The 16778-nt window shown below is 39.9% G+C and overlaps 1 protein-coding gene across 1 annotated transcript in view; it reads left to right on the top strand.

The window, feature by feature from the left end:
• Ir93a (Ionotropic receptor 93a) overlaps positions 1-16778 on the top strand; it is a 139132-nt gene that overhangs the window by 75951 nt on the left and 46403 nt on the right. The window contains exons 8-11 of the mRNA XM_083143297.1: positions 118-279; positions 4361-4528; positions 6572-6775; positions 12861-12967. Coding sequence (XP_082999423.1) covers positions 118-279; positions 4361-4528; positions 6572-6775; positions 12861-12967 — 641 coding nt within the window. The remainder of the gene's footprint in view (positions 1-117; positions 280-4360; positions 4529-6571; positions 6776-12860; positions 12968-16778) is intronic.

A 16778-nucleotide genomic window follows, 5' to 3' on the forward strand; every position in this document is an offset into this window, starting at 1 on the left:
TTACTATATTATTATGAGACACTTGGTTCGAAACCCCCCTTCCTTCCGAAATATTTGTACTAGATACCTGCCATCGCGTGTGAACCAAAAATACATATTGTCTTCTTCTGTTCGCAGGCAAAGATGAACGGTCTGGTCCGCCCAACGACGCAGTGGCTCTATCTGATTCCAGACACAGGCTACCGCACAGGCGTCACCGAATTTGCATCCCTTGTGGGTGAAGGAGACAACGTGGCTTTCGTGTTCAACGCCACCCCTCCTGGGAAAGCCCAGTGTTCGGTAAGCTATAAGGGCTATCCTGATATGTATGCAGCTACATTCGCAAAGAACCAAGACCAACCATGGTCGCAGATAGGAAACGTAACCCGTAGCGCAACAGCCTTTGAGGGCCAAGGCCTTCCTACCGACAGGGCTTAAAGTAAGCTGGAACGCACCCGAACTCCCTTCAGAAATTGGGCGCCATTTTATTTAATACATTAATTTTTGTAAACATTAGATGAAGAGGGAAGAGAAAGGACTTTTCATTTAATGGAAGTGTCACACTGATAATTGTTTGCGACAACCATTCATAATGCGCAGCTCTTCGTGGATGTATCTGATTAAAATCGTGAGCAATGGCATGCGAACTTCTCTCCCTAGACATCACTTTGATCTCGATGCATTACCGATGCGCTAAACAGATTTTAATGCATTTTTCTAACACCTCGAAAAGGAGCAAATTGGTACAAGAATTCAGTCATAACGTTTTACTGGTTAAAGATACGTCGAAAAAACCTTCACCATTGCATTTCTCGTGAAATTCTAGCCTGATTTGATATATCATATCACCCCCTTCCCATTTAAAATTCTAAAGTTGAATTCAAGATGGCAGACACCAAGATGGCCGCCGACCGCGCGGGTGACGTCAATGTGGTTCCTCCTTGGCCTGATAACGATTGGTCATCATCATTTCCATGTTGCGCGCTGCAGTGGCCTTGTACAGAGGGTGTTAAGTGAATTTTTGAGCCACCCTGTATTTCGGTCAGTACTATTCGTTTAAGATGTAAATGAGCACCTGATTTCCTGGCCGTGAAAGAACACAACCGTGAAACATACGCAATTAAACGCGAAAGAAATTACAGCGAAACGGATTAATCGCGAAACCAGAATTGAACACCGGAATATGCGCGAAAGGAATAGCAGAGAAATTGATTAAGCACGAAACCTGAATTGAACGCCTGAATAAGTGCGAAAGGCACAACAACGAAACGGAATAACTGCGAAATTTTCACTCTTGCACTTAATTCTCTTGTTCTGGCGACCCCGTAGCATCACACGCTAGCTAATTTTTCATCTCCGCATCTCTTGTCTTTTCTAAACCTACAAACTGCTTATCAGCGACGTTTGCAGAATGATTTCAGTTATTTATACAAAATTGTGAATGGCAAAATCCGCTGCAACACACTCCTTGAGGAATTCCACTTTCGAGTACCTATGCGCACAACTCGCAACACAAGATTATTTTATACAATGAAACCTAGACTACAAATTAAAGAAATATCCCTCTTTTACAGGCTTGCCACACAATACAATGACCTCCCATCAAGAATCGATATATTTTTCTCCGAGTATGCCTTTCGGTCTTCTATTAGAAGAAATGTTCGTAAATAATATCAAATAGTGCCATCTTTTGCTTATTTTTTTGTCAATTTGCTATTCTGTTTGTGTTATTTTGTTACTTTTAATTATTATTTTTAATATCTTTTTGCTTATTATTATTATTATTGCGTTTTTATTGTTAACAATTTCAGTGTAAAATGGCCACCTGTGCTGTATCTGGAATTTTCCCAATAAATAAATAAATAATAGAGATTAGCGAGGTATTTGTAAATAATTTCAGTCGAACATAATCCTGTTGTTATAAGTGAATAGGATCCTAACGTATTTTTACTTTTTCAAGACAAATGAAGATGTCATCTCTCTTTGTACAAATATCAAGATTTGATCTTGAGCAAACCAAATGAAGGCGAGGATCAAAGGCATTAAAATTGTTAAATAATTTTAGTTCTTGTGAAATAAAATAAGGCATTTTTTCCTTTCCGTTAGAATATAACGATCAGTTGTCGCTTGAACGAAAACAAACCCTTTAAGATATACACCTTCAATAAGTTTCCCAGTGTTTTGGAACAACACAGAATAAAACTTCTTCATGACCACTTCTCAATTTAAAATTATGAATACTTGAGTTTGAACTCCAAATAAAAATTAACCAATAGACCTAGCTTGATTGTCCAAAGAGAAATTATAATATTTATTCATTAATTTACCTCCTTTAAACTAATGAATAAATACTACAATTTCTTCTTAGATATTGGAACTAAGTTTTACTCTAGGTTCCTTTATATGTATTCACATGCCGTCTTGTATGGTATACTCCCCTCAATTAGTACTCCGGCAGTTTTTCTTTATACAGCATATTTGCAGAAGATACAATTCAAAATACAAGTGTATTTATATACGCTGTATAAAACACAACTTATTACTAACTTCGTTGACCCTGTACACGTAAAACATCAAGGAAAAGAAAACAACCGAGGATCACATTCACCACCACTCCCACCCAAAATAAGTACGTGTCAAATGGCAGTGGCCGATTCGCAGACTTCTAAAAGAGACTTCATTACACCTGTATACAGTGTTGTGTGCGATGAAAGGACCAACTTGGGATTCTGTTTTTACCTTTTGCGTCGGAAAGTAGGGAGGGGCACAGGAACCCATGAACAAATCAGGTTTCTTCAGTTGCCACGGTGACGGGAAATTCTTGTGGTATACATACTGTAGACGGTAGGGTGCAAGCGACCCACGAACCTTGCCTAATGCCCACGTAAGCTCGACGTCAAACGTCCAGCGCGAGAGGGAGGCCATGCACTTACCTGCTATATAAGAATAGGAGCAATTACGTGGTGTTCTCCTTTGTCATCAAAGTTACGCCTAAGCTATTGGACTGGTGATACGTTGTGTTCAAGGAAGCGTCGCCGGATTAGGCAAGGTGAGTGAGTGAGTGTGCCTTCCATTTACAATCCTTACCTCCAGTCACATCAATAAACCTCATGTGGAGAGAGTATCAGTCATTGTTATTTACCATTTGCCTTATCCCGGTAGCGTATTTACAAACCCTATAGTGCTGCAGAACCTCTAGCGATATGTGGCTTCTGATTGGCTCTCATTCCGGAAGTTAATCCAGTGTTCCCTCAACGTAACGCTAGATGGCAGGGTTGAAATTGACAATGTTGATTTAAGAGATCCATCCCAACAAGATAAGAAAGCCCTCCAAACTGAGGTTAATTTTGAGCACATTTTCTTTTAAATTAAGGTTTAGAAAGACAGAAAATCAGAACTTTTCTAGAAGTTAATGGCTTTCTTATTTAAAGTCACATCAGTGCAAACATTGTAACTACTTATGCATATATTTTCTATGTCACATTATTATTTACGATGGCTTCACATTGACATTTTTTTCCATACAAATATATATTTCTTAATACAATTTCGACAATTTGATTACAAATTTTATTTCTAAATAATCACGAATCTGATCTTTCCGTACTTTTCCTGTAAACAGACAAACAAGGAACGACGGACAAGGAACATAAACTCTTCCGGTGCGCACAGCCAATAAGACAGCGTTATGTACCTCTGGTTCTGCAGCACTCTAGGGTTTGTAAATACGCCTACGGGATGCAACGATCCAGCATCGAATTGTCCTATAGCGGACGCCGTTTCCTCGGGGAGAGCTGAGACTAAAATACAGCATTGCCAAACTTATGTCTCAAAGAAACAGTTCCGTGTCCCAGGCGAGACTATTCCTCGCTCTTGACTGTGAGCGAAGGGTGCATGTTGACAGAAGAAGTAATATTAGCCCCGTCCAGTTCGCTGCACTTTTTGACTTTCTCTGCAATCACGAGTCTAGTTGATTACACGCTGCATCACCGACTCGTCTAATTCGTTGATTTGGTGTCTGCACTGTTTTCTCTACGTTCTGGAGCGGTGTATGGTCACGTGGTGCGTGCTAACTAATCAAATAAATGTTTAAAGCAGCCGACAGGCATTTGCTGAATCTTCTGAACTTGAACACCACTAGTATTCGTCTGCTTGGTTGAACGTCATTTCCTTCCACCAGCCTGACACCGGGATACACCTGCACTACACCGAGTGTCTAAAAGTGCAGCGAACTAGACGAAGCTGGTTACGACTGGGCCAAAATCAGACGTATGGCAACACTGCCTTTTGCACTTCGAAACTGCCACATCTCGAGACGAAACGTTTGGGTAGATTCTTTCAACGTGGGCTTTAGAACCTGACTACATGGTTTATCTTTCAGACTGGAGCCAAATGCTTCTCAGAAGAGCTGGTGACCAGCTTCGTCCGCTCTGTTGAAGCCACGTTTCAGAGGGAGGTCGACCTCTACAACCAAGTGTCACCAGAGGAGTGGGAGGATATTAGGCCGTCTCGAGACGACCAGAAGGACAAGATACTTAACACTCTCAAGGTAGGCGCAAGCTCCAAAATTTGACTATATTGCTAGACATTTCCATTAAGGCGCGCTTTAGACGCAAGGATTTTCCTTAGCGTATATACCTGTATGTGTTACGAAACAAAATAGTAAGTGAATAAGTGGAACTTTCGTATATCACTTAACTATATTAAAAATGGACTGTACTGGGCAGGGGCTTATTCCCTCAGTAAAAAAATGTTCAGCAATTTTACATAGTTCATAGGATAATCCACATTCCAAAATGTGCACCATCAGTAAAGAAAATCCAAATTTTGCATCCAAGATATTATTCAGCATCACTTCGAGAATAGACTCGTAGCGAAGGATATGCTAAGGGGGCTGAAGAAGGGGGCGTCATTGAAATATTTTTTTTTCTTTGATTATAACAAGTCAGAATATGCGACGGAGAAATTTACACTTGGCAGAGGTAAGGAGAGAAAAAAACGAACAAGGTGTTAATCGACCCTATGCTAAATTTTTAAGAATCAGAAATGTAAGCCACGAATCTTTAAATATAACCCATATTATATTTAATTAGTTTTCCTTCTTTTCCTTATTTCAAAACTTGTGGAATGTAAACATCACAAATCCTGGCATAAGAAGAAAATATGGAAGGATAAAATGTCGGTGCTTGGTAGTGCGGGGCACCAAACCACAATCCTGTCCAGGGCGTCAAAATATCTAGCTACAGGACTGTTGAGAAAATAAACGCTTGTTTGAGTTTCTAAGTCTACTTTACGCACAAATATGCTATTCGGGAGTGAACCTACAGTTTAAAGTGGAATCCTAACTACTATGTGGGCCTCTCCGATGGCGCAGCGGTAGCGTCGTCGGCTTGTAAATTGTAATCAAGGGGTCCTGGGTTCGATACCCGGTGGAGACACATAGTGATCCCACTTTAAACTGTAGGTTCAGTCCCGATCAGCTTTACTGTGCATAAAGTGGACTTATAACACAAAATCAATCAATCAACCTAACTACTATGTGCCTCGACAGGGGTCGAACTGGTACCCCTTGATTACAAAAAGAAAAGAATAGATTGTATTCGCCTTTATTGAGTGGGTGTGTTTCGGCTTCACGAGCCGCATTTACAACAAACCCTTGTCAAATACGTATTACTATTGGTACTTTACGTAACACTTTCTGAAAATCAATTTTACAGCAGAAAAATTAAAATATAGGACAATAAAAGATAATATAAGCTATTAATGTACTGATCACCCAGAATAAAATTTAAAACCACAATTTGTGTACTACTGTTACAGAGTTGAAACTTAAACTAAAGAAAATACGTCATTCCTGTACCTTCCAGGAAAGACTATTGTTTGGACAGTGAGTGTTTCTTTAAGTTTGATTTGTATGTTGCAGGCTGGAGCTCTCCTGAGGTCAGTGGTGGGGGGAGTTCATTCAATTCTTTTATCACGATGACTATGAAAGAGTTTCTATAAAGTTCTGTTTTGTATATGGGAATTGTGAATTTAGTTTTCTGACGAAGGTTAATTTGTTTTCCGTTCTTTCTATACGGGGCAATTTGTTCATATAAATAGGTTCCTTGTTGTTCAGAACGCAGATCTCCAGATTGTACCTGTCTGGCAACGTGAGCCTTTTAACACGGGTAAACTTGAAACCAAAAATTTCAAAGCCGGGGATACCATCATGGCTGCGAGCATACCTTCATATTTCCACTTGAGTCAGTGCACCTCACAAGATTGCAATTTTTAAGTTTAATAAGAATGATATAACTCTACATATTGCACTCCACATGTGAGAGCAAATAATTTCTTCATAAATATGAAAACGTAAGCTATAATGCGCAGCTTCGCCATATTTCTTCTATCCCCCTGGCTAAGATGCACAGTTTCAAACAAAAGCGCATCGTTTCCAGTCTGTAACTAGATGTCTGTGGTTCAGAATCCTGTACAGTAAAGACAAGGCCAAAGATGTTCTATTTTAAAGGAAACAACGTTACTACTGCGCCATATGGGAGGCCCAAAAGCGAAATATGTATTTCCGAACTTATGTTTTCTGCTTTTCCAGGATCTGGTGTTGAACGAGGGCCTCTGTAGCAGCTGCATCAACTGGAGGTTCCAGTCAGCCGAGTCGTGGGGCACTGGAGGAAACGTCCAGCTCCTGGACATCGGTCGCTGGAAGCCTCGCGACGGGCCCATCCTCTCGGATCACGTGTTCCCCCACGTGGCCCACGGCTTCAGGGGGCGCAACATTCGCATCACGTCCTTCCACGTGAGTAGCGCTTCTCGTTGACCTTGCTTTGCGATTTTTAAAGGTAAAAAAGAAACAACGCCACTCTAGTGGTGTTACCAATTGAGAGAATGATTTGGCTGCAAAAAGGGAAATTTTGATTGCTTAAGATGTTGTTTGGAGAATTTTTGTCATAATTGGAGTAGCAACACTGTTAAGTCGTAAAGTTTGACAACCAGCTTTGTAGAAGCTAAGTTACTCAATCCGATGTTGTAACACAATTGTTATTTTCAACGCAGAAGTTGACAAATGTTTCTGCGACACAGACTTGCAATCACAATTTATGTAAATTTTGTAAACTTCGCTAGGAGAAATGTAGTACCAGCTGTACTTTGTTATTTTACTCACTTTTCTGCCATTTTCGATAACCACGACGATGAGGATGAGCGATCATTAAATGAAATTGATTTGATTTGATTTTCTGATTTGATTTGCTTTATTTTACTTCGCTTTTTGTGTCACTTTTGGCTAATTTGCGAAGATGGGGATGAGTGATGATATGATGAAATTGATGAATGGACACTCACAAATATCCATGCCCAGGCCAGGATTCGAACCCAGGACCCCTGGCGTCGTAGCGCGATGTGCTAACCACTCCGCCACATGGCCGGCTAGATGAAATTGATGAAGGTTACCTACAAAGACATCCACGCCCAAGCCGGGGCTTGATCCTGGAACCTTCTGAGAGATTGAAAGTAGACAAATCAACTCGGTCGGTCACCGAGGCAACTATACCCGGTCCCAGCTAACTGTGGAGCAGGGGCGCGCAGAGAGGGAGAAGGGAAATCGAGTGAGCAAAGTCAGGGCGAAGTAGGGGTAACGGGTAACTCCAGTCGCTCCCTCCCTCTCCTCCCATTACGCAATCCCGTTCCTCTCACTACTTGCGCAGAGACTGGTTCTCGTTCGTTTGCTCCAAAGTTATCTGGGACAGAGTATACACTCTGTTACTCTGTGAAATTGTTACTTAAGTAAGCATAGTAACTAAATGTTAAAATGTAGTTTAGTCTATCTTACCAATACAGTGATACATGAAAATGAAACATATGATTGTGGACTGAAACTGCAAGGACGGATATTTTACACGTACCAGGTGGCCATAATTAAAGTTACCCAACTCAGAGCCCTCTGTAGCCTGTTTAAGGCATCATTGAATGAAATTTGGTGAATCCACTATGCAGACCATGAGGAAGAGGATAGCGATAAAATATAGTTAAATTATCCGCCACCAAGTTGAAATGTGGCGCTGTACTTCCATGATGGATTGTACAGTGGGATCCATGAGTATTACCGTGCAAATTGTCCATGACTATTTTCATTAATTTTTCTCTTACATCCTGTGTGTTTTAAAGCGATGGATTGTTATGTATGCTGGTACTTTAGTTGTCAACAGCTTGTTTTGAGTTTTCTTTCAATTCTTGAAGCTCTTATTGGATCAAATAAAGTGTACTAACATGGTGATGGACAATTTGCACGGTAATACTCATAGATCCCACTGTACAAATAATCACGTTAAGCGATTTAGCCGAGTTATTAATTAGAAAGGCATTTAAGTGGCTGGAAGTTGCGAGAAAATAATCTCTCGTTTATTGCAAGTTTGCAAGGTAAAGGCGAATCCATAACCAATTGGAGCAGTTTACGTCATTATTACAACCCATGGTTCTAAGAGTAGTAGGTTGGCTAATCCGGCGGACGACTTTCGTCCCTTCCAGCGCATTACGTCATCTGGTGAGCAAATGTCGCAGCCAGCGGGTAGAAAACACATACCAGGGGTTCATTCATTTTCATTGAATGAAGTCTTCCGGGGAAGGTTTAAAACCTTATTTACTGCTTAAAAGGACCGCTATTTCTTTGTGCACAAAATCAGTAAAAGTAGGAATGAATAGAGAGTAGGGGAGGAGCATACGGGAGAAAACCTGTAGCTAATTTCTGTAGTCGCTTTTTCCTCTGTACCTCAAGTTAACACATGTTGCATTGATATTTGTAAGTGTTAATATTTTCGTATTTTCACCATGGCTGTTGCTTTTTCTTTTATATTTCGCAAAGGCAAGTAACAGAAATGCTTTACCCGGTATTCGAACTTTCGTAACTTGCTAGACACTACTTGCGTTTACTAAATGATATATTGTCTGATGTTACGTAAATTTAAAATGAAGCAAGCCTACATATTTAAATTCATAAAATGTAACGTGTTAAAACACATTCTAAGATCCTTCAGTGTCATTGTACTAATTTCAGTTAGTTTAATATACCCATATCAGTGGTTGTGGAAAATAGTAAAAAATAAGTTAAATATAGTAGCCTACATAGAGAGGTAGTCACGGTAGTCATCCAAGATACAGTTCGTCGGGTGGAAAAATAATCAATGAAATAACAAAAATCTAAATTGAATATTTTCTTTAATGGAAGAATGAAGAATATAAATATAAAATTTGATATAATGCAGTTTTTTCTTTTTTGTAAATGATATTTCCAAAACGCCAAATGTTTAGTTACATTATTTCTAATGTAAGTTTTTCTGCATTTTTTTTTTAGTTCAACACAAATTTTATAAAATACACAAACAACATTACAGTACCACACGTACAGTCAACGGCAAAGGTGATGGCAAACAAATTGTACACCACTCTCTTCATTACTTTTTAATTCTACATCCTGTGTTGTTTTAAGGAATGAAACTATGTTGGTTCGAAGCAGCCATTGTTCTCTGCTTATTGACGTCATTATTTCAATTCATTGTCATCGCGTTTGTGTAATACAGACCGAATGAAAATGATGGTGGACAATTCGCCTACTGTTTCTTTCGCCGTTGGGTGTACAAGCACAAGGACTGACGTAATCCTTCTTAACATAGAATCAAACCCATAAGAACAGTGGCGCAGGAATGGGGAGTGGGGGTACATTGTACCCCCCTAAATCGAAGATTCTAGTTGTTCTCTACCACTTGTACCACCCCCCTCAGATACAAGATGCTACTGTTAAAAGAACCTAGTATTTTCTAATTTCTCAATGCAAAAAGTGTAAATTGTAAACATTATTTTTCTTAGCCTACCACAGGAATTCAAACCGTTGTAAACTTATTCTACATGTACTACATTGTGCTTGCTACTAGTTAGTTCATTGATCTGTGTTTGGAAATCTTTTTAAATTCATGAAAATTATTTCAAATGTGTGTTGATCGATGGGATGGGCTAAAGTTTACTTTCAGAAAATCACGCTGCAGACGAATTCCCTTCGTATAAGGGGGTACATGTTTTGTAAACAAGTGATCGTGTCGATTCGAAAATATAAAACTGCATCAGAAGAGTATATGATTGACCTCCTTTCATTTTGAATTTTTCAAATGGAATTTTCCGAAACGAAATACTTCATTCCTGCCTCGTCTTGTTTTCGAGACGCGACACGACAGACCAATTTTGGGGGTACAATGTACCTCACCGATTATTTTTATAACTTTGTCAGAGGGTGTTCGGAAAACTGTACTTTAACCTACATATACTAAGAGATTTTTTAAAAATACAGAAGGTACTGAGGCAAGAAAATTATCAAATTTGGAGACGAGACTGAAATAAATCTCTGCAAAATCAAAACGAGACGATACTTGATGTCTGCGACGATCTCGTTCGAAACTTTGGTATCACATTTCAAGAATTTACTTAAAATAAATTTAAATTAGTGTCTCTTATTCAGACATACAAAGCGTATATCTTGTTCATATTCCAAATACGTCGGACCTTCCCGATGGCGCAGTTGTAGCGTCGTCACCTTGTAATCTAGGGGTCCCGGGTTCGATACCCGGTGGAGGCACATAATGGTTCGGATCCCACTTTAAACTGTAGGTCCAGTCCCGATTAGCCTTTCTGTTCATAAAGTGGACTTAAAACAACATATCAATCAATCAATCCAAATAAGTCGTTTATTTTGTTCATTGTAATTGAAAAGTTAATCCATTAGTGACAATTGCGAACCTGTGCTGCCCGGTTTCATCAATTCAGGATAAAATTGTTCGCACCGACGAACAAAATGTAAAGCAGAAAAACGTTATTAAGAAAAGTTTTTGCTTTAATGACATATATACGTTGTGAAAGTTTGAGTGGTGATACATTTATCTCATCTCGATATCATTCCTAGTTGAAATGGATCAGCGATATTTCCTAGACATTAAAACAGGGTGCGAGTTGTGATTTTATCAGAAGGGGAGGATTCAACTATGAAATAGATATGCTTAAATTGCTTAAAATCTAATTTTGATATTGAATGCAACACAAACACAACTCCATTTCAAGTTAAATTCTAAAGTCAAAGTGTAAGAAAATTACATTATTCAGTTGAATGCACGAAATTAATGAAACTCTGCAGGTTCGATGATTTGCCAGTTGGCTTGTCAAGGACACTGTAATGCTTATGACTTAATTCATTTTGTTGCAAATTTTTCTGCATTACAACAATGCACTGCGAGTCTACAAGTATTGAAAGAAAAAGCAGGTTTAAAACTTCTAAATGATTTCTCTAATCAGTTAAGGTAAAGTTCATGGCACTGACACCGCTTTCACAATCAGCTGTAGATATTGGTACAATTTGTATTGAATTTTCTTTGTAGATGCGAAAATCTTGCTATCGCTTACATTAAAGTTCACTTTTTGATATAAACGAGGAATTAACATGTCACCATAAAACACACGTATGTATCTGTATGTATACGACTATATCCGAACATAAACATAGCTTTTCAAACCGGCTCTTCATATTGTCCACCAACCATTGAAAAAAACAATATTTCGAGTGTATGGTTTTCTTCTAACATTGCTTGCTCTGAGAAATGCCTGCCATAAATTAGTTTAATTATATTTTTATATATATCTATGGGGCTCTAAAATGAACTCAACTGAAGTGGAATTCTATAAGTACGATATATTTAAAAATATGATTTTCATATTCAGTGGGTGGGAAATGATTATTCCTGATTTGGAATGAATCAAGTTAGAGGAGGGAGAATGCTCGTAACCTAATTTAAATAGCAATGCATTTAAAGGAATACATGTAGCTTTGCTTGCAATTTTCATATTACAAACTAATGATTTTCCATCCCATTAAATTCAAAATGAGCTCAGAATAAGCGCCAGAACTTTATATGTTTTGGAATTGTTATCTGGTCTTGAAACCTGTTTTTTGAAGTAGTCATAAATTTTAAAAAGTAAATAATATAAATAAATAAAAACTATTTAGGCAAATTTTGCATTAAAAACTCTATATTCGCGTCTAAAATGGAATTCCCCATGCTCTACATTTTACCTAGGTAACATGTACGTATGTGTGAAGTACACACGCTTCTACAAAGCGAAATCCACTGTTTTCGTACATTTTCATCTCTCGGAAATCTAAAATACCTAACAGCTCCTCCTTTAGTCTTACGGTTGTAGTTATTGCATCCGAACACAGCACAAACCATTTTGAAGAAAACTCTCAGTAAAGAAAGAAACGTCTATTTGTTAGCGAGAGACAAAGATTCACTGCCAGATGTAGCGGGCGAAATCTCGAGTTGCTCACCAGTTGACGTTACAGCGGCCTCGGGGAACCCCCGGCGATGCGCATGAGCCTACCATGTCTCTTAGTATCATGATTACAACCCATCATGGAAGTACAGCGCCACATTTCAACCTGGTGGCGGAAAATTTAACTATTTCTTTATCGCCATCCTCTTCCCCATGGTCTGCATAGTGGATTCACCAAATTCCAGAGTTCTACGATGCCTCAAACGGGCTACAGAGGGCTCTGAGTTGGGTAACTTTAATTCTGGCCACCCGGTATGTGTCTACGATTATTGTCACATTAAAATTATATTCCACTGTAGACGCTCGAGGATGGGAGGCTTCAACGAGTGCGAGCGAGCGAAAGTAGTCCCATGCAGTATTCTTGTTACGCATTCCTTGTACGCACCTCTGCACATTCCAATTTTGGGGCACTGTAGTAGTGAAAATAAAGTAAAGATGGAAAGGAATTTGCCCAATATCTATAAGCCATTTGTTTATGAACATATGTACTGATGCCATTCTTTTCGATCTATCTCCAGTATCCACCGTGGCAGATCCTTCGCTTGAACGAAAGCGGACAAGGGGTCGAGTTCAAGGGACTCATATTTGAGATTGTCAACGAACTGGCCAAAAATCTGAATTTCAGGTAAGTTTCTAGATGTAGCTACAGTTGGTCTCCTTTACAGACTAAATCAGCAGTTCTTCCTTGCAGTGGCGTGCCCAAGGGAGGGATTGGTTGGGGTCATTACTAGGGAACGGAACTTTATGTGCTAAAAAACTCAGAAATAATTTTTTTATGTGTCATAAATGTTGAAAATATGTGATAAAAACGGGAAAATATGTGACAAAAATAAAAAAAACATTTGGTAACAAAAACAAAATATTACATGCATTTTAAACACCTGAAGTCAGTTTCTAAATGCTTACCTCTTAGTGAGCTATTTCTTGGAAGAGTTGCAGTGGATCACGATAGTTTTTCCAAATTCTCCATTGTAAATCTGTGACGATTATCTCTAAAAAGCATCTTATATTGCGAGAAAGATAGCTCCATGTCACAAGAAAAAATCTTGCATATTTGAACTAAATGCCACTAACGCTAAAGTTTTCCAAAGTTTCCTCTTCCTCTACTTCACCTTCCAAACCACGTGCAATTTGGCACAAAGTTTGAAAACCTTGATTTTTCCCAAAAATTTCTGTACATTTAGACATTAGCACTTGAGGGTTAGATCCAGTGGGGGTAATATTTTCCCCCCATTGGATCGTAGGCGAGGCGCCAGAAGTCTGCCAGCGAGCATGTTCAAAGACAAAATAAACCTGACACTCTCGATATGAAAGAGGTGCGGAGAATAAACGTTTTTCCTTCGAGGATTTCGAGGTAGCTGAAGTAAATGAGCGATTTTATGTATTTAAAATGAAAATTCGCAAAATATGTATTTACATACGGAAAACTGGAAAATATGTGTTTTTATGTAAAACAAAATTTGCTGTCTTGACATATAAGGCTATGATCAGAATTTTGGCAAAAACGAGGGTCTCTATCTTATCGCAGAAAAAACAACAACATTTATTTACCTAAAGTTCCGTTCCCTAGTCATAACTCCTCTTTGGCCCAGTATTCCTTAAAAAAATAAAGTCAAGGGCAGGAAGAGACTACAAAATGAGAGCCAACTACTAAAAAAGAATACATAACCCCTCCTTTAGAAAATCCTTGGCACGCCACTGCTTGTTTGTACATAGTCATGTGTTCGAACAATCCATTTTTAATGTTCGTTCGTTAATGCACTTTATCAATTCATTATACGGTTTCAGTGTTTTGATAAACTTAGAAAAGAAAGCAGAAACGTCCCAATATACTTACTCAGGATGGCTACTCTAGGACCTTGATCAAATTCAAGCATAATTCCCGGTTTTCAAGGCGAACTTTCCAAAAATTCAAGCAGAAGTTTTCTCTATTTCAACCTTGCGTATTATCGCCTCTCACCACCCATACACACGAATATACTAGGTGCATCCAGAAAGTAAGTTTCCCTATTTTTTTAAAAAAAAAACATTTATTGGCAACAGGTACAGCAAAGGTTCAGCTATTTTTCAACATAGCAACCACCAGAATTGAGACACTTGTCGTATCGTGGTATCAACTTTTGGATCTCACTGTCGTAGAACTCTGCCGCCTGTGAATGGAACCAGCGTGTGACAGACGTCTTCAGCTCTTCGTCGTTGCCAAAACGCTCACCGGAGGACAGGAATTTCTTGAGGTTCAAGAAAACGTGAAAATCGCTGGGAGCCAGATCAGGACTGTAAGGTGGATGAACAAACAACTCCCAGCCAAATTCCGTCAAAACAGCTGCTGTGCGCCGAGCCGTATGTGGACGAGCATTGTCATGGAGGAGCACAACACCTGCAGTAAGCATACCACGCCTCTTGTTTTGAATGGCACGTCGCAATTTCCTTAGTGTTTCACAGTAATGGTCAGCGTTCACCGTTTCACCTCTGGGGAGGAAGTCAATGAGCAAAATGCCCTTCCTGTCCCAAAACACGGTGCACATCACTTTCTGTACCGACAGCGTCTGTTTGAATTTCTTCTCGACCGGAGATCCACTATGCCGCCAATGCATTGACTGCTGCTTGGTTTCCGGGGTGAAGTGCGAAATCCACGTCTCATCGCCCGTGACGATCCTGTCGAGGAAATCATCGCCGTCATCATGGTACCGTTGCAGGAATGTCAGTGCTGCTTCTGAACGTTTCATTTTGTGTTCGGGTGTCAGGTTTTTCGGCACCCACCTGGCACACAATTTTTTGAACAGCAGGCGCTGCGTGACAATCTCATGCAACACGGATCGCGATATCTGCGGAAAAAGGCTACTCAACTCCGTAATCGTGAAGCGACGGTTCTGTACGATGCGCTGCCGCACCAGCTCAACCAGATCATCAGTGATGGGGGACGGACGCCCACTGCGCTCTTCATCATGGACACTTTGACGACCTTCCGAAAACTGCCGACACCAGCGACGAACCATCTGCTTACTCATAATGTTCGGCCCATAGACCTCACAGAGCTGACGATGAATGTCAATTGGCGCAATGCTTTGTGTATTCAGGAACTTTATCACCGACCGAACCTCGCATGCGGCGGGAGAAGGAATACGAGCTTCCATTTCGGACCACTGCTGCCTCGCTACTGGCATGCGGCGGGAGAAGGAATACGAGCTTCCACTTCGGACCACTGCTGCCTCGCTACTGGCGCCGGGCGGGATCTGTCCGCCTGGCATATGATTGATACGTCTTAGCTCTGCTGCGCATGCGAAATTTACACGGCTCATTATGTTTACTTTCACGGGAAAAAAATAGGGAAACTTACTTTCTGGATGCGCCTCGTATATTAACAATATAAAGGGTCTGTGTGATTCCGATGTATCCAAAAATTCTAATTCAATTTAATTAAACGGTATATATATATATACGAGGGTGGTTTGAAAAGTTCTCGGAATGGAATAGAAAGAAACGACTTACAACAGTGATTCTTTTTTATTTTTCAATGTAGTCTCCCTGAACACTAATGCACTTGGTCCAGCGATGTTCCAATGAATTGATCCCATCTCGAAAATTAGATTCCTCCAGACCTGTGAAAAACGTGTCAACTTCGGCTATTAGTTCTTCCTTTGAAGAGAATCTCCGTCCACCGAGGAAACTTTTGAGTTTGGGGAAAAGATGGAAGTCTGAGGGAGCCAAATCAGGCGAATAAGGCGGATGTGGCAACAATTCGTAACCAAGTTCATGAATTTTTGCCATGGCAACGACACTTGTGTGAGGCGCGCATTGTCCTGATGCAAGATGATTTTCTTTCTTGCCAAACCTGGCCTCTTTTCCCGTATCTTATGCTTTAGTTGGTCGAGGAGATTAGCGTAGTATTGTCCCGTAATTGTTTGACCAGTGAGAAGATAATCGACGAACAGAATCCCTTTCGCATCCCAAAACACTGACGCCATTACCTTTCCGGCCGACCGTATTGCCTTTGCTTTCTTTGGTGGTGGTGAATCAACATGTTTCCACTGCTTTGACTGTTGTTTTGTCTCTGGGGTATAGTAGTGGACCCACGTTTCATCTGTCGTCACAAACCGGCGCAAAAAATCTGTTTAATTTATCTTAAAACGAGTCAAACATTGTTCGGAAAAGTCCACTCTGATGCGTTTATGGCCCTGTGTTAAAAGTCGCGGCACCCATCTTGCAGATAATTTTCTCATATCCAATTCAACTGTTAAAATGTGATACGCCCGTTCGGATGACATTCCTATAGCTTCAGCAATTTCACGCTCTTTCAGTCGGCGATCCTCCATGACCAATTTATGCACTTTTTCAATAATTTCTGGGGTAGTAGCACATTTTGGGCGACCACTACGTGGATCATCTTCTAAGCTGTCCCGACCAAATTTAAACTCGTTTGTCCACTTTGTAACAGT

Source organism: Lepisma saccharinum, chromosome 21 (assembly GCF_977018435.1).
Source record: "Lepisma saccharinum chromosome 21, izLepSacc3.1, whole genome shotgun sequence".
Lineage (NCBI taxonomy): Eukaryota > Metazoa > Arthropoda > Insecta > Zygentoma > Lepismatidae > Lepisma > Lepisma saccharinum.